General features: G+C 44.3%; 1 protein-coding gene across 6 annotated transcripts in view; it reads left to right on the plus strand.

The window, feature by feature from the left end:
* Window positions 1–6,976: 6,976 nt before the first annotated feature.
* Window positions 6,977–19,010, plus strand: part of TPD52L1 (TPD52 like 1) — a 94,163-nt gene continuing 82,129 nt past the window's right edge. For 5 of the 6 annotated variants that reach the window (XM_087865455.1, XM_087865456.1, XM_087865457.1 and 2 more), the window contains exon 1: window positions 6,977–7,218. In XM_087865455.1, the coding sequence (XP_087721581.1) occupies window positions 7,200–7,218 (19 nt within the window). In that variant the 5' untranslated portion in view covers window positions 6,977–7,199. Of the gene's footprint in view, window positions 7,219–14,214; window positions 14,367–19,010 lie in introns of those variants that run through there. The other variant, XM_087865459.1, reaches the window with a different exon arrangement.

Raw genomic sequence — 19,010 nt, forward strand, 5'->3', positions numbered from 1 at the left:
TTTCAGTTTTGTAATTAACTTATAACAACTCTGTATACATGAGCAATAAAATAAAATTTATAGATTTTTTTAACATAGAATATGTGTTTGACTGGAATTAGCAAATGTAAAAGGTAGATAATTCCTGAGTTAGTTATGAATTAATACCCCATGGGATGTGTTTGATTTACTAATTTTTCCCATACAATTTGCTTCAACTCATTGCAGGTTCTTTACAGAAATGGATTTCGCCTCACGGATGAGGAGGACTGACTACCAAAAACGAGAACTTCTAAGAGAGATCTCATGAAAATATTTTTCTCTGCACAACTCTGCACAATTCTTTAAGTGCATTTTCCCTGCTAGCCTTCACTGAAAAGTTTCAATATTGGAATATTAAATATTAAAATATTAGAATATGAGGAATTGATGTTTATAGTGTTCCAAAATAATCCTTTTGAATAATTATTAATTATGGGTTTATTTTTTCCTTCTTCCACAAATATGTGGGAATATTGGGCAATGTGTCTTTTTTCAAATTCAAATTGTTTTATTCATGTTCTAGATTGCAAAACCAAATGTTACTATTAGTCATTTATTCACATCCCTTGCAGAGCTTTCTGATGGGGCTTAGTTGAGACATGCGTACTTACCAAGTCAGGTCCTTGAATTGGACGTAAGCTGGTGTAGCACAGCTTACATTGGGGGGTCGTTATTGACTTCCAGCACAGTTGTTATGATCAGTTTGTATTGGCCATCATATTTATTCGAGACCCCGTTTAGCTTAGTTCAGAGTGTAAAAGTCACTTTGAAGCCTTGGAAAATAACTGTCGTGGCCACACAACAGTCCTTTGCGTTTTGCAGCGTTGTGGGTGATCTACCCCGTAACCATGGACAATGGCTGTGTGCTGTCAAGATACCACCTAGACTTCTGCTTATCAAAACAGATGAGCCTCCTGGCTCCTTGCACTATCCCTGACAATTTTATCAATAGTCTTTATGATGTTCTACTTAACCCTTCTCTAATTTTTCAGTGTCATAAGTAAACCATGAAGTCAGAAGTGCACATTGTGTCTGAAAGAGAATTGGATAACACCTGGCTTTCTGGTTTTGTTGTATGAGAATGGTATGGTAATACCCATTTATCTAGAGGTCAGGCTCTGACAAGGGCAGTCTCTGGAAACACAGCTCTAACCATGAGAACCCTCTAATCAGTAGCAAGCTGTAAAGAAATTGCACCTGTGAAGAAATAAGTCAAAACTCCTCTAAAGAATGAGCAAACCGAGGGGTGAGGGACTTGACTGCGTGGTAGAGGCCTTCATCTTTTCATTCTGTCCCTTTGTGCGTCTCTCTTGGAGTTCTCTTGTTTCCATCACCCCTGCCATGTCCTGTGCTGGTCTAGCCCTATTGACAGCGCATGCCTTTTCTTTCTTTCCTTAGTGCTACTGAAAGAGTTGAATATTTTTGAAAGGAAACACATAATAAACACTAAGCAGGAAAAAATACCAAAAGATAAACAAAAGAAATGGAAGCAGCGTGAAAAGAGCCAATTTTGCAAACTACATGTTCTGGAACCTAAGAAAGCCAAATGTTAAACACGAAATGACTGGTACAGGCCTTGCCTTCTTTCCACCATCTCAGAATCCTTGTGTCTGATGGTCTCGTTCCAACCTGAAGGCCCATCTAAGTGATGGCTTCCCAATCCTCTTTGATGCCTTTCTCTCAAGAAAAGAGTTTGGGCTCAGAACACTGTCACTCTAAGGTCAAGTGTATCCTTGGGTGGAACTGGTAATGGATTGGTTTAACCTCAAAAACAGAAAAAGCTTCCAGTACTTTCCTCATACAGTATACATCATTCATTCCGCCTTCTCTTGTTCTTCTCCTTTCTCTTTAGGAATAAGGTAAAGCCCCTCTTAGTCCTTTCTTGGACAGTGCACCTGTTTAGGCAGTAAATTAGGAATGATTGACGACGAAGGAAAGAGACATTTCCAAGTAGGAATGAGGGGCAAAAATCCCCTTCCTGATGAGGCTCAGGGGGCATCCTTATAGCACACTATAGTACACAGGGTAATACTTTTTATTCATGATGGTTCTGCATCTTCAAGAGATAGTGAAAGCCGTGGTTCCCATCTCGGGGTGACTTTGCCCTCCAGGAGACACTTGGCATTGGCTGGAGACAGTTTCGGTAGTCACCGCTGAGGAGGTGCTGCCGGCATCTAGTGACGAGAGGCCAGGGATTCTCCTCTAGGCGCTCCAACACAACAAAAAAGGCCTGAGTAAAACATGTCAGCAGTGCCAAGGTTGAGAAGCCTGCATTTAAGAGCGTAGAAAACGGATACATTTTCAATGTGTTTTATTGAGATTGCTATTTAAAAATGATTATACACGTTACTGTCTTAAAGTCTGAAGGAGTAAGCTTTAGTATTTATCTGTGTAGGAACTTGGGAGTACAACAAATAATATGTCCCTTTATAATGAAAGAGAAGCAGCTTTGTCCTCTGCACACCCATGAATATTTTACGGATCCAGGGACTATCTCTAGAAATTTTAGAGGGGAACTTAGAAAAAGCAAAATGTGTCCAATAGGTTTTGGCAAAGAATTTTATAGAGTGTAACTAATTTATTGAGGGTAACAGGGTTTTGAGGGATAAACATGAACTATTTGTACTTTTCTTTTTTTCCTTTTAATTACTTCACCCTCAGCTGGCTTGGAAATGGCTCCTTTACAGGCAGCTGGTTCTGAATCACTCATTTCAGTTAGTTTTGGTTATTAGAACACTCTTATGTTGGTATATGATCTAGTCCTTTTCTCAGTCTCAAAGTAGACGTCTTCTCTCCTCTTTCAGCACTGCTTAGAAAACCTCTCTCTCTCTCTCTTTCTCTCTCTCTGTGTTGAGGAGTTGCAGAGAAAAAGCTAGTCTGACTTGTTTACCCTCCTGTCTTCCAGGTACCAGCTCCTCTTTGTGGAGTGTGGGGTGGGGATTGAGAGGGCAAGATAAAACTACATGACTCAGACTTAACGGGATGAGACGTTCAGGCTCTCCTAGGCTCCGGTGGACCCCAACTGATGGCCTCATGCTGCCCTCCTCTGATGTTCACTTCTTGGCTTTCTACTTCAATGGTCTGGGCAAGACCACAACCCATTAATTTCCCGTGGCTGCCACAGCCAACTCCCTGGCAAGTGGACCGGGATAGGAGCCACATTCCAGTCCTCCTGAAGGCTGTGGAGTTTGTAGAGATGGGGAGAAGGCAGTCCCAGTCCCTCTGTGAACAATACTTCACCCAACTCTCCTCATTGCCTCTTGCCCTGCTCGGTAGCATGGTGTGGGATGGTAGCAGCCCTCTGGCAGGCACAGCTCCCACATAGACCCTGCCTCTCCCCAGGATGGCCCTCTTACCTTCCGAAGGAATTTTGCTACACTGCCTCCTTCCTTCTGGAGCCTCTTTTTCTCCAGTCTTCTGGAAATGGTGGCTGACTAGCTGGTTCTCTCTCCCCTGACATCCACACCCCACATGGCACTCAAGGGCATTCCCAGATATTTTCCTATACCACTTGAAAGGGGGGGAGAATTCAAAATGACACTCACTCTGTCTCTAACAATTCTCAAAACCATCTGGCCGTCAGATTTCCCGATGGGACTGTCAAGGCCAGTCTTCTTTGCTCTGATGAGGGTACGGAAGGGAAGGGTAAGAGAGATCCATATAGACAGACCCATGTCTAAACTCTCCATCAAACTTCTCTTCCCGCCCCAGTTCCCCTGGAAGCAGGGAGCAGGGGCAAAAGAAAAAAAAAGAAAGAAAAAAAAAAAAGTCCTTGCTCTGCCTGCTCACATCTCTTTTTCGTTATTTTCTATCGATCCAGATGGCAACTTTTTAAATTTAAAACTAAGAATTTAGTACCTTTCATCTTTGCGGTGGATATTTTCTAAAATGGTCATTCTCAATCTTGGAAGCATATTCGTATTATCTGGAAAGCTTTCCAAAAAATAAATCAAATCGGAATATCTGGGGAGCCAGGCTTAGCTATTAGAAAAGTGTAAGAGCCCCTTGTGTGGCATGATGCATAAGAGGGCTGGGAACCACTGCTCCAGAAAACACAGGTGCCCAGCGGGCTAGGAGGGAAAGAAGCTAGCAATTGATAGCTCATAGTGCAGCCTGCCACAAAATGCAGAAGCCCGGGCACAGAGAGGCTAAGAAACTTGCTTCAGGTTACACAGCTAGTAATTTGCAGTGTAAAGATCTAATAGGCAGAGTGGCACACCTGCTCTGTCCTTTCTTCCTCCTTCCCCTTCCACTGCTCATAGACCCCCTGAGCACCTGTAACAAGTGACCTGGAACTGGTTGGGGCAAGGACTGTTGAATACAGCTTCCCTTTGGACATTGAAGATTCCCACTGCATCAGCAGAAAGATCGATTCTGGAGGGGCAAGCCAGGACGTCACTAACTTAATCAAACACCCACCCATCGTGCTCCCTGTGGAAGAGCTTCGAAAGTTGAAGAAGAAGAGGGTCAGGAAGGCTGCTTTACTAAGCTTTCAGGAAGTTCAGGAAAATCACCGTCATAAGTGACAAGGAAATGGAAGGAAAAACCACAGTCTCCCTGCGCTAAGCCATTATTTGGGGGCCAGCACAGCCTAGCCCATTAATTCTTTCCTCCTTCAAGACTCTGCGGAGGCAAACATCCTCACAGAAACCTTCCTTTTTCTCCTCATGGGTCTGAGTTAGGAGAACTCCCTCATTGCTTACAAGCACACCGGCTTACCTCTGACACAGCACTGCTTTATAAAGTATCTATTTATCTCTCCTTTTCACCAGACCATGAACTTCCTGGGGAAGAAGGATCATGTGCTCTACCTGTCTCCTTAGCCTGTAGCACAGTCCCTGGCACAGAGAACACAGTCAATTAATATTTCTGAATGACTATCAATATTTTATTATAAAAATGATAAAAGACATTAAGTGGGTAGTAGCTTAAAATTTTGTATATCAGAAAATGAGTCATAACTTAGATGAAGGTTAGATGACCCGAGCTGGAAAGTCATTTGCTATTTTTAGCTCCTTTTAACAGCTGGAAGTCAACCTTACCCTGGTGCTTAATTTCCAGGGTAGAGAGGACCAAAACAACCAGACAGACTCTGGAAGTGATTATTTAATCAGCGATGCTGCTCCATTACTTGGTGTATCCATGGTCACTATCACCAGAAGCCACATAAAAGCCCGGTGCTTGTTGTTCTGTAGAGCAATTTTTATGTCAATAAATACAAATCAGGGGCATTTTAACATAACAAAAAACACTGACATGTTTATACATGGGCCATGAAAATCATGGGTATACCTTTTTTCAAACGAAAATGTAAGACTCTATTAATGTTGATGAATCTGTACTTTGACAGTTAACTTGAAATAGAACCTACTGGTTAGTCACTTATTCAGTAATTTTTTTTTTCTTAGAGAGAGTGAGAGAGGGAGCAAGAGAGCAAGGGGGGAGGGGCAGAGGGAGAGAGAGAGGATCTCAAGTAGACTCCACACTAAGCACAGAACCCACTCAGGCCTCAGTCTCACAACCCTGAGATCATGACCTGAGCTGAAATCAAGAGTCAGATGCTTAACCTCCTGAGCCTCCGAGTAAATCTTTAGATTTTTTTGAGCTATACATTTGTATAAGGCTTTTTGGCAAGAAATGGTTGGGGTGGGGGAGTTGATACGGGACACATACTTGACCCTGACAGACTTTAACATCTATTTAAGGAAGAAAAAAAAAAAGAAACTGAAAAAAAATAATGGCAGACCATTCAAGAGCAAATGTAAATAAATACTATCTCTCAGTTTATAGATGGAGATTGTGTAGATGTGAAGAGACAGAGATGTGTAAGGGCTAAAGACATGAAAAGGTGAGACATGAGCTGGTTTTTCTTTTTCTTTCTTTCTTTCTTTCTTTTTTTTTTTTTTAGATTTTATTTATTTATTTGACAGAGAGAGACAGCAAGAGAGGGAACACAAGCAAGGGGAGTGTGAAAGAGAGAAGCAGGCTTCTCCCTGAGCAGGGAGCCTGATGTGGGGCCGGAGGCTGGATCCCAGGACCCTGGGATCATGACCCGAGCCGAAGGCAGACGCTTAAGAACTGAGCCACCCAGGTGCCCTGTGAGCTGATTTTTCTTCTCTGCTATGCTTTCTAGTCACACTGCCAGGGCAGGCTTAGAACAAAACTGTCAGTTTCTAGTCTTTTCTCTGAAAATGTGACTGCTTCATCAACCTACATAAATGGCTTATGGGTTCCAAATATACCCACAGTTGATGCTTATGATTTGAGGACTCCATATCTGTGAATTTGCCTCATTATTAAAATTTATTAGTGACAGCAAGATCAATGCAGGGCTTTCACGGTCATTCCAGACTTGGGCAGAACCCCAGAAAACTTGGGCCGGCAGGCACGCATACCTTTCCAGCTGAGGTCAGACAAGGCTAAGGTCTACCTGGTTTCAACTCTCAGACTGCAAACAAGTGCCCTTTTCACAGACTACGGATACACCATGTTTGTGCTTTTGGAGGGACGGGGCTGATTTGCTACTTAAAATGGCTCCTGTGAAATATTGTTCAGTTAAATAAACTTAGTAGGTTTCCCTCAGGTGTCAGTTTTAATGGTGATGGCTCTGAGCTCAAAGTTCATGAGTCCACAATACATAAATGAGGTATCTTTAAACAGAAACCCACATAAAACAAGGTTATATATTGGTCATTTGATAAAAAATGTTGAGTGTAGAGCATCACAGGATCCCGACTCCGCAATTCCACCGGGAGCTACGGTTCAGTATTGCAAATCCTCCCTCCCTCTTCTCTCCCTGGGGATTTGCCCCGGGCCACCGGGCTAGAGGGCCCACCTCCACCGGGTCAGGCATTTCCAGGGCCTGAGTCCTTGCACTCCCTGAGCCAGGAGTGGGCGGCCTCGGCGCCATGCGCAGAGCGGCCGGCAGGTGGCGCCCAGCGGCGGGCTCCTTCACCGCGTGGTCCGGGCCAGGTGGACTGGACGCCGCGGAGCTCACCGCAGCCGCAGCGCAGGAGGCCCGCGGTCTCCCACCCCTTCCACGCAGCGCTCGCGACAAGTGCGCAGGGGGAGGGCGGGCGCGGACGGCGGGGCCAGCTGCGTTGAGAGCTCGGGCACCGCCTCCTGCTTCTCTGGAAGCGCCTGGGAGCTCCGCCGCGCGGAGTCCGAAGTCGGCCACCATGGAGGCGCAGGCACAAGGTGAGAGATCGCCGATCGCCCTGAGGGTCGCGTCCTGGAGCGCAAAGAGGCGCTTTCCCAGCACCACGTAACTTTGCTCCGGACGGAGCAGATGGGTACCATCTGCCCACGGCCGCAACTCCGCTCCTACCCGCGCCTGCGGGATAATCCCTGCTCCCCAAACTCAGGATTTGCTGTGAGGCTGGGGCCAGTGGAGATGCTAAGTGGGGAGGTCTCTCCGCAGGAAATGCGCCCACAGAGTGCGCGACTTCTTTTCCCAGCCAGTCGCCCCCGCCCCGCGCTTTCTCAACCTCGCGGCTACCCGAAGGACCTGTTGTGCAGGGGCCCGAATCCGCGAGGCGTTCTCCGCACCCCTGGGGGAACAGGGAGGGAGCGCGGCTCCTCTAGGCCTGAGCTGTGGGCTCGCGTCCCGTCCCAAGTTCGGGCTGGGCGGCGCGCGCGGGGGTGCTGGCTCCGCGGAGACCCGGGTCTCCCGGCGGCGCCGGGGGTTTGCCCCGCGGGGACTTGCCTTCCGAGGCCGGAGAGCGTTACCCGCCCGGGGATCTCTAAGCAATTGACGCGTGTGTCCCGGTTTCCCAGGTCGGGGAGCGACCTCTGCCTCCCCCGGGCGGGGCGCGCAGGGTCCCCGGCCGCGATCTGGCCGCCCCGCTCCTCGCCACCGGGGTCGCCCGCTGTAGGAGCCCTCGGCGGCGGCGTCACCGAGGGCAGCCTCGTGTGTTGGGGTCACACTCGGACCAGGGATAGGGAATCCGTATGGAACTGTGCGAGAATGGGAGTACATGAAGAAGGGTGCAGAGGTGGGAGGATGTGGAGCTGGGGGCTGGTAGGAAGGACTGTGACTGTGGAGTCTAATTTGGGAACCACGCCAAGAAGGGATGGGAGACGGAGTTCAGCCCTCTTCAGCCCTCTTCAGCCTTTAAGACAATCATCACTACCTTTCTTCCACACTGCAAGAAATTCGGCGATGGCTTTTAAAATAAATAAATGCCCATTAAAAAACAAACAAAATAAAGGTAAGAAGAGGTTCAAGACCCTTTTCCGAATGAGAGCTGTTTGGTGGGTGCTTGGTCCTGGGCTGGAGCCACCCAGCAGTTTTGCTGCCAGGATTACAGTTATCTGAACAGTACGAACCATCCTGGTTTGTTCCATCAGCCAAGATCCTGCCCATAAAGCTGCTGCTTCCAGGATTTTTTTATTCCCTATTATCTAAATAAGAGAGGAGAATTCAGCCAAGGGTGGGGGCTATTGATCCAATTCAAAGGCAGCGATTGGATTGGAGGCCTTCACTCCTGACCTGAAGCAGGTGGGAACAGCACTGGAGCTTTCCAACCTGCCTTGCAGACTAGAATTATTTGCAGAGTGTTAAATACTGACCAATCCCAGATCAATCAAATTGGAATCTCTGGGTCCTGGACATGGGTGTATTTGAAGGCTTCCTAAGTAATCCCGAATGAATTGATTATTCATTGAGATTGGAGAACAAGACTCATCTGACTTCTGAAGACAGCTAAACTCCAGGTCGGAGCCACCACCATGGTCATTGGTTTACTTTACTTGCAAGATTGACTTAACAAATATTCCAGTGCTTTCCTTTTGCCAAATACTGTGCTAGGGGGAGCAAGCACAGACTTGATTTTGGCTTCATGACATTTATCGTAATTTGATAGTTATTGATAAATAAAGTGTAAAATCGCAGCGATGTTGATGATATAAGAGAGGGCCACGTAGCGCCAGTGAGGGCCTGAAAGTCTGGCCCAGTAGGTGATAATCAAAATAGTGAAGATTGTTTATTGTGTCCCTGTTTCTGTTTGTGCTTTCCACTTGTTGACTCACTTCCTCACAGCAGTCCCATGAGGAGGTGTTCTCATTCCCGTTCTCCAGAAAGGAAACAAGCAGAACACGAGAATTCCTTGTAAGATCAAGTAGGCGCTGAGTAGCGGAGTGCATGCAGTGGGGGTGCCCGTCCCCGCTTAAGGCCTGCCACTTCTAGAGGAAAAAGAAAACTTAAGTCCCCGTTTATCTCCCCCCTCCCCCCTTGGCCACGCTTCTGTCCCCCTTCTGAGTGGTTGAAATCTGAGTGGGTGGGGAGCCCAAGTTCAAGGGCAAGTGAAGTTGTCCTGGGGAGATTTGGACTAGGATGTTGGTCAGCCAGGAGGAGAAAAATGAACAGATTGAAGAACTACTTGGGAAGAAAAATCAGCTAACTTTGAAATGGGTATATGGGATGATGGTATCAAGGATGACTCTATACTTTTACAACCAGATGGATGATATTTGCCTCTTAAATCCTCATTGTCCCAGTACTTGGAGTTCTTCATTTTCAGACTTTCTTGGGTCATTTAAGCAGCAGGCCTATTAAATTCTTTAAGAAAACTTTTCACGAAATGTTTATAGTTAAGGTGAATAGGAAAATCTTCTTACCACTTGATACATGTTTTTGGACAAATGAATTGCCTCTTAGAATCTAAGAGACTCCTGTGGTTTCCTAAATGCAAGTTTCTATCATCAGCACAGTTTATTTTAGAATTATCTCGAGAGGGGATGGCTGGTCTTGTTTCCCCTTGATCTAGAAACAGGCAAGCTTGAGTGAGATCAAGTAGGCAGTGCCGCTGGGATGTTCCCTTGTACTTTCCATAAGACCTCCAGGTGCTTAAGCATGGTTTGTATGCCTAGCTCAGGAGACTCAGCAGCAGGGTCTTTCAGAAACTTTTCCATAAGTGAAATTCTGCAAATATATTCCTTGAGTTTACAAAATAATAGATTACTTCCAGCAAAATAAGACGTTCTGGGAAGCTGACAGAACAGAAAACCTAGAAGTGGGATTATGCACAGAATGATTCCATGGGAAGGAGCTGGAGAACAGTGTGGAATGACAAGCCCACCGGAGGCCAACATTCCCAGATGCTTTCCTGGTACTAGAGAATTTTGCATTAGTAAAATTGATATATTAGAGAGAGACTTTGGTTAGGAATGTAGAATTTTCCTGAAACATGGCAATCCTTTGAAATAAAAATTCCTGATCTTTTTAAACTACCTTTCAAGATTTCATTACTCTAGGAAATAACTTTGTTTTTGTCTTTCTTAGTGTCTTTAATGTTGAAAGGAAAATTTTCTCTCCACTTAATAACACTCGTATATATTTGGATGAATAATTGTGTTATTTTCGGGGCATCTGGGTGACTCAGTTGCATTAGCCTCCGACCTTGATTTCAGCTCAGGTCATGATCTCAGGGTTGGAGATGGAGCCAGAGGAGGGCTCCATGCTTTGCGCAGAGCCTGCATCAGATTCTCTCCCTCTGCCCCTTCTCCCCCCCAAATAATAATAATAATAATAATAGTAATAATAATAATAAAATAATTGTGTTAGTTTCCTATGACTACTGTAGCAAATTACTACAGATTTAGTGGCTTAAAACAATAGAAATGTATCCACACAGTTCAGAAGGCTGGAAGTCCAGAATCACTATGGCGGGACCACAGTTGAGCTGTCTGCAGGGCTTTGCTCCCCTGGAGGCTCTAAGAATTGATTCCTTGCCTCTTCCGGCTTCTGGAGGCTGCTGGCACTTCTTGGCCACATCACTGCAGTCTGTGCCTTGGGGGTCACATTGCCTTCTCTGTCTGTCAGATCTCTCCTCTGTCTTTTAGAAGAATGCTTGTGATTTCATTTAGAGCTCATCTGAATAATCCAGGATCATCTCCATATCCCAAGTTCCTTAAATAATCACATCTGCAGAGACCCCTTTCCCATATAAAGTAACATTTACAGCCACCTCTTCAGTTTACTGAGGAACGATGCAGTGAAGAGCACAGAAAGGATGGTCCCAAGGATTGGGACCTGATACCTTTGGGGGTCATTATTCAGCCTACTACAGTAACTATTTTTTATATTCAGACAGTCTACTCAGTAGGATTCTCAGAAATCTATAAATGACATAAAGTTGTAAATGTCAGATTAATCTTACCTGTTTCCAAATTCCATTAAAGCGAAAATGTCATGTATAACCTCCATTATAATTATACTTTGTTCACAGGACGTTTATTTATACCCATCTTGTTCCAAGAAGAATTTACGGCAGGTTAGACATGTATAAAAAACACAGCAAGATAATGTAAATTAGAAACAGGTGAATGAAAATAAACAAGGATCAGAACAGAAAATGAAGCCAGAAATGAAGCTGTAGAAAACGGAATACAGTTATATCCTTTTTCTTAATATTGCATGGAAAACGAAGTCTTGCTTTGTAAACAAAGTATGTTATTTTGTTAGAAAACAATAAAATAATCCCTCTTCTCCATGCCAAATAGCAACAGGTTAAGTCTTTTATATTGTAGAGATCAGATTACTCAAGGAAAAGATTTGTTTTGTATATTTCAGGGACTATAATCATAAACCTCAAACTATGGGAGGTAGGGGTTACATATTTTGATTTATGGTTTTTAAATTTTTTTTATTTTTTTTTAAAGATTTTATTTATTTATTCGACAGAGATAGAGATAGCCAGCGAGAGAGGGAACACAAGCAGGGGGAGTGGGAGAGGAAGAAGCAGGCTCATAGCGGAAGAGCCTGATGTGGGGCTCGATCCCAGGACGCCGGGATCACGCCCTGAGCAGAAGGCAGACGCTTAACCGCTGTGCCACCCAGGCGCCCCTAAAATTTTTTTATTAAGAGTGTTCTTACTGCCTTCAAAGCTACCTCCTGTAGTTTAATTTTCCCTCCAAACGTTTTAAAATAGGTAGTGTTGTATCCATAATTAAAGTCAGTTGTTTGCAGCAAATCTTATACTCTTATTTTAATTAAAATTCTTATAAAATCGAATCATACAAATGATAGGTATTCTAGTATATTGGAGCCTGTTTCAAATTGTCTGCCCTAATACACTTCTTGTTTTCTTAATATTTGGGGCAGAATCCAAGAAGTTGCTTCCAAAAACTTGTAAGCAAGAGTGTCCATTTTTGTGGCCTGTGACAAGATTTGGTGCTTCATGAGATAATCATAATTATGTGCTTCGGCAAATATTGATCTGTTACATATTTCAACAAGTATTTATCGATTACTGTAGTAATAGCAAATACCCAGCAAGCACTTAACTACTGAGAGGCAACGGGAGAGTGGTTCTGATTCCAGAATCCAAGCAAACTGCCTGAATTTTAATTGTCATTCTCACTTACCATTAATATGACCCTGGACAAGTTACTTGATCTCTCTGGGCCTTGATGTTCCCATACATAAAGTGAGAATAATAATAGTACCTATATCGTAGGATTGTATTGAGGATTTAAGGAGTTAATACCTGCAAAATGCTTTAAAACAGTTCCCGGCACATGATAAACACTATATAAATGTTGGCTGTTGCCTTTCATGGCATATACCAAGAACTTTCATGCATTATCTTATTGAATTCTTACAGTAACACTATGGGATAGATACCATTACATTTTTTTTAAGATTTTTATTTATTTATTTGAGAGAGAGAGAGCACCCGTGCGTGCGCACATGTCGGGGTACAGGGGCAAAGGGAGAGGTAGAAGCAACTTTCCACTGAGCAGGGAGCTTGATGCAGGACTCAATCCCAGGATTCTGGGATCATGACCTAGGCTGAAGGCAGATGCCTAACTGACTGAGCCACCCAGGCACCCAGATACCATTATTTTTTATTCATTTTGTAGACACGGAAACTCAAGGTCAGAAAAATTAAGTTAAGAAGTTAACTGCAGGTCTGCCTGAGTCCAGAGTCTAAGCTTCACCACTTCACCCCTACACTTGCCCCACAGTCATGTGCGGGACAGCATATGCCAGCAGAAGATGAAGATGAATTTGACATGAGTCATCTTTCCAGGGAGGATCGCTAAGAAGAGCCATCCCCATGGGTAATGCACAGAGAACTGATGAGATTACATATTTCCATCCCAATGGAAGTTTTTGAATACTAGAGTGCTGATTAGAACTAATTCACATTGAGGGTGACAATAACAATACTACTTTTGTGGTTTTTTTAAATGCCAGATGCCATGTTATACACCACAGAGTTGTGGTGTTTAATAAATACAATGAAATCCTGAGGAAGGTAATGTTATTTTCATTTTACAAATGAGGACACTGAATGACAGAGTGGTTCCCCAACTTTCTCCAACTCCTACAGCTTGGGTGTGTTAGAGCCCGGATTTGAAATCGGGAAGTTTGACTTCATACATTGGAGTTTTAATTACTGTTCTGTACCATCCCTTTAAATTGGTATGCATAAGCAGTCAGTGTGCGGAGTTACAAAGAACAGACTTTGCTTTATATTCATACGGTCAAGGGCGTTTTAAAAGGGCAGTACTTAATTGCACTGTCCATCCCACATATGGGCAGGGTTTAGGTCTGAAAGAATTTGACCAGAATTCCTGAGGTCTGCAAGAGTAAGCCCTATAAGCTGGGGGCCGGGTGGAGTGGGGGGAGGGGGTGGTAGGGTGCTCCTGCTGTTTTAGTTCTGTTTGCAAGATGAATTCAGTAAGTCACAAGCCATGTGATTCTTAGAACCAGTATAGAATGTTATTACTAACTGCAGACAAGCCAGTCGAAATGTGGAATGGTCCAGATATGTTATTGCACTTGGTGTTCCTTCATACCAGTAATCTCAGGACCGTAGAATAAATAGGAGACACGAGGATCCGCATGCTTGTTTCCTGAAAGCGGGATGCTGGCTGGAAGGACTAATCTCAAGGAGTACCCAAAAAGGAAAGATCTTTATAGTCTCCTGAGTATTATAATTACTAGTTAACGTGAATATGTTTTATTTATTTAGCTGTCTCTCAAACATCTCAGCACAATACCTACTTTAACAAGGTACCTAGGGGAAAAAATGAATAGTCAGTGGATTTGTCCTTAAGCTACTGTAGCAATTTCTGTGTTAAATTTTTGTGGTCTAAAGTGGCATAAAAGAGGGCATCAGCCTCAGCTGTCCCCCTGGCTTGCTCTCCATATACGTACATGTTCACTACTACTGCAGGTCTGAGTTGTTCCCCGCACCGTGAAGCTACCTCTTCAGTTTGCTGAGAAAGGATGCAGTGACGAACACAGAAAGGATGATCCCAAACTGTGGATTTTCAAGCCTGTCGTTTTACCTTTCAGCGGATATTTAAGAGATGCTGCGTAATTTATTTAAAATGTATGTATTAGATTACGAATCATCCTTAATGCCCCAGGGAAGGCAGCAGAACATTTTAAATGAATCTGAGTTGCCTAAAAGAAAGCTTTGGTCCTCAAGGAAAGATACATTTTAAATAGTTTCTCACAGCGTGAGTCGTTTATAAGTGTTGCATTTTGATGCAGAGGAGACGAAATTCCCAAAATACAACCACAAATCTTCAAGAATACCCTTTTCATCACCAGCATATTGCTTCCATCTCAAAAGACAAAAATCTGGCACTTTGCTATTTGTGCTACAGCCAGATAAGGTACCAGGCGCTGAAAATGTATGTGCATGTGACGTCTCATCTCCAAACTTATCTGTGGTTATTTGTACCTTACACATTACATTTCCCTGATGGTGTATTTAAAGTATAGAATCCTCCAGCCCCTTGAAAATTTCAGAACACATTTTTCTTATAATTAGACATTTCTTTTGTCAATCACTGGCAAGAGCCTTTTGAGGGGTCTTGGGGGCCTAGGGGATTCATTCAAAAGATAAAGCTCGTGTGGTGGCAGAGGATCTCTTCAAATCTCTTGATTTCCGAGTCTCCAGCTGTTGGATATTTGTTTTTTCTCTGATCCCCCCCCCCCCCGCACACTTAATGAACTGAAAGTAGCAATAATGAGAGCTAAAGAGAAAATTGTCTAATTTTCCAGCATTTTGGCTTCCAAGGTGGATTCATTTCTACAATGAAGGCATCATGGAAAGATGGGTTCCCTTACTTAAAAGCATCAGGGCAGGCCGGGAGGAAAGTGCAGTCTTGGCTCCTGTTATTCCATTTTTTATATCCCAGGGCCCCACCTGGAAGTTTCAACATATCCATGTTTCCTGCAAAGTTTATTTCAAAAGATTGGGAGGCTCTTACAAGGACTCACCGCTTCTTGCATTTCCCCCAGTCCAACGACTGCATTACTGGCAAGGAAAATACTTCTTTATTGCGGGCCTCCTGTGTACCAGGCAGGGTTCCAGTCATTTATGAGACGCTCGCTCCACAGGTCCCCAGAGCCTGCTCTCATGGACACTGTCCCTGAAAGAAGGAAGCATATCATGGGGATTAAGGCTTGCATTTTTTCCACTGGGACAATTTTGAAAATGTGTGGAAATAAGAACACACATTCAGAAATTTTTTGAAATGTGATCTTGCTATTTTGAGAAATCTGCATGCAGAAGGTGTGAGGGGAGTATCCACCACCCAGAAGGTAGATGGTTCCTTCCTGGCACTTGATAGGTTCTTTTGCACCTTGGAGAAGAGCTTGGCCCCTCTGGGCAGAAATTGCATTGGCATCCACCAGAGAGGAAGGCCTTGTGTTTACTGATACACAATCTAATACATTTAAAAAGCAAGTATTGTATAGAAAAAAAAAAGTGAGGTGGATTGGGTAACTAAACAGATGCAAAACACATCTGGAAAGAGATTCAGATATACATTTGAAAAGTATTGGAGGCGCAGTATTGCCCGCCCCTCCCCTGCTTAAATTCTTTTGGTTATTGATGCAGGGTCCTTGAGCACAATGGTCAAGAAAGAATTCTTCAGATGTTTTATGGTGCAAAAAAGTGCTCTAGCACGGGGACAAGACGTGGGCAGAAAGTGCTGCACTGTGATTGTGAGTAGTGAATGATTATATGATTTAAAGTCTGGGGGGCGGGTAGAGATCGCATACATCTCTAAAGGGATTTCTCCATGTTAAAGAAGAGTTCTAGGGTCCTGGAGGTCTGGCTGTTGTCAAGATGAGGTTACTTCCAGTCCCTAGTGAAAACATTAAGGCAGCTGTGAGTTCCATGAGGACTGTCACTCAGCCCGTCTCACGTGTTTATCAGTGGGCTGCGAGTTGCTTGCCTTTGTTCTCCCCATCAGTTATGTTATGGGGTTGCTCCTTCCTTCCTTGAAGCGTTCTGAGCAAATAGTTGATCGCTGGGGTTGTGAAGAGTGGCTGATTATATACTTTCAAGTTGGGAGAGGGTTAGGGGTAGTGTGAGTCTCGAAGGAATTTGGAAGCAGGGTTTCCAAAACTTTGAGGGGTCATTTACTACTGTCTAGTAAACTCGTGGTCGTGAGACCCTTCAGATGTGTATCAGTGGACCATATGCTTGCAAGGTGATTGCTGACTTCTGTCTTGGGAAGGGTGAGGGAGTAGAGATAAAGGAAGCTTCCAAAGGGATTTTCGTATGTTAAAGAAGACTTCCAGGATCTTGGAGGTCAGGCTAATGTCAAGCTAAGGTTGTCTTTTACCTCTAGCAAGGTATTAACCTTGAGGCACTTAAGTTCGGGGACGAAGGTCACTCTGACTGCCTCAAGGACTTGTCAGTGGGCTGTAAGTTGTAAGAAAATTTAATTTTTTTTCTTTTTGCCTTTGTTCTCCACATCATTATCCCAAATCTTACAATTAGATGCTGATATAAGTTTTGAAGACCTTTGCTAATGGAGACTATTATAAAAACAAAACTCAACTGAGTAAATTTGAAGATCTAATTGGCTGTTTTCAGCAATGCATGAATTGGGCAGTATCCTAGTTAGCAAGCAGAGAGGGGCTCTGAGGAGCTGTATAAAATGGAAGGTTTTTATAGACAGAAGGGGATGGGAAGGAAAAAGGAAATTTCTAGCAAAGAGTGATTTGTTTCAGGCAAGGTCACCTTCCCCATCCGTGGGGGGTCGAAAGAGGTCCATCAGGTGGTTTACCCCCCTCGTGCTAACCTCTGACTCCAGACTCACTGTTTCATTGCTGGAAGAGACTGAGGCTGCCGTTAGGTTAGGTATTAAGTCTTGACTTGCTTATGTGGGGCTTAGCAAAAGTGACTTCATTTGGGCCTGTCGTCTCCTTTTTAATAAGGGTAAAAACCCATTTATATTTGGCTTTATCCCACATTTTGTGAATTTAGAGTTAAATATGCTTGTCTGCAAAAAGCCAGGAATTTACAGTGTATCCAAGTACAACAACTACCTTCCTGTAGAGATCTGACCTCTGGAAAAGAAAGAACTTGGTGCCAGAGTTCTGTGTGATTCCTGAGGGGCTCAGTGCCCTCTACTCTCCAGTGATGCCCTGTGCCCGACTCTGTCCTTCTCAGAGTTTTGTCTGTTCTGCTTAGCCCTTCTCCAAGGCTGAGGGAAAATAAATATTTTACATTAATGTAATGGGACCTGTGATATTGGGTGGAGGCATAATGGTCCCATAATAGCTTTGAATTCGGGTTCCAGTTGATTTGAGGAAAAAGAAAATTAGCTCTCCCTCTTTTTAAAAAATTATTTATGATTTATCTTTTTTAAAGATTTATTTGAGAGAAAGAGAGCGAGAGCACACACACGTGTGTTTGCCAGTGTGAGCTGGGGAAGAAGCAGAGGGGAGGAAGATGGAGGGGAAAGATCCTGGACCTGGAGGCAGGGCTCGATCTCATGACCCTAAGATCACGACCTGAGCTGAAACCAAGAGTCGCTCAACAGACTAAGCCACCCAGGTGCCCCAGTTAGCTCCCTCTCTTAAAAAAAGAATCCAGTGATCAATTCTCAGTCCTCATCTTGGTTGACCTACCAGCACCACTTATGGAGATGCTCACTGCTTCCTGAAGCGCTTTGTTCTCTTGGTTTCCGGGGCATTGACCTCTTTTCCCCCCACCTTCTTCACAAGACCCATCTCAGTCTCCTTTGCTTTCTATCTGCACTCCCTCTCTTGTGAGCTACTCAGGACTCGTGCTTTTAAATTCCACCCAGACACTAACAGCTCCGGAATTTGAGATTCCCCTCAACTGCAGACTACCCACTTGATATGTCTGCACGAATGTCTAAGAAGTATCTCGACTTAACATGACTAACATTGAACTTCTGATCTCCTTCGTCCAAAACATCGCTCGTTCTCCCAAAGTTATCCTCTTGTCAGTTAATGGCAATTCCATTTCAAATGCAGAAGCCCAGAGCGTGAGAGGCATTTGTCTTGGGCGGGGTTTTCCCTATCCCACTCCATCTCCAGTCTGTCATGCCAGCTCCACTTCCAAAATACATCTCCCGTCGAACAACTTCCCACCCTTCTGTTGATACGGCCTTGGCCCAGGCCACCACCATCTCTCACCTGGTTTCTGCAAGAGTTTCCTAGCCGGTCTCCCTGTTTTGGCCCTGGCCTATCTTCAGTCTCTTCCCAATACGGTAACCGGAGTGATCCTCTCAAAACATTTGGTCCCATGCCACTCCTCCCTTCGGAACCCTGTAATAAATCTGGTTAATTCCCTTTGCTAGGTCTTCAGCGCCTTTTAATTTACTGATCCCTCTGCCGCAGAAACTTCCTCAGATACCTGGCTGGCTTGCGTCCTCATCTTCTTGCCAGTAAGGGTTACCCTGAGGCCTGGAGACTGGACCCCTGTTTTCAGGAGACAATTCTCCATGGGTTTCTCAAGTTTCTGCACAACTGGTCCTCTGAGCAAAGGCCTTAACAGGTAATTTTCTCTGCACTCTCTTTTCAGGCAGCCTGGAAAGTACAGACTGTCTCCCTTAGGGGCAGATTGATTTACTGTCCAGGATAATAAAGATCAAGTCTCCCTCTGAACCGGGGGTCGGCAGATTTGCTAGCAGCCATCGTATGAAATCGGGGCTTCCTAATCTCAGTGTTACTTTGCTGAAGCACACCCCACTGTGGA

Source organism: Ursus americanus, chromosome 11 (genome assembly GCF_024610735.1).
Source record: "Ursus americanus isolate L20-20 chromosome 11, mUrsAme1.1.p, whole genome shotgun sequence".
Taxonomy (NCBI): domain Eukaryota; kingdom Metazoa; phylum Chordata; class Mammalia; order Carnivora; family Ursidae; genus Ursus; species Ursus americanus.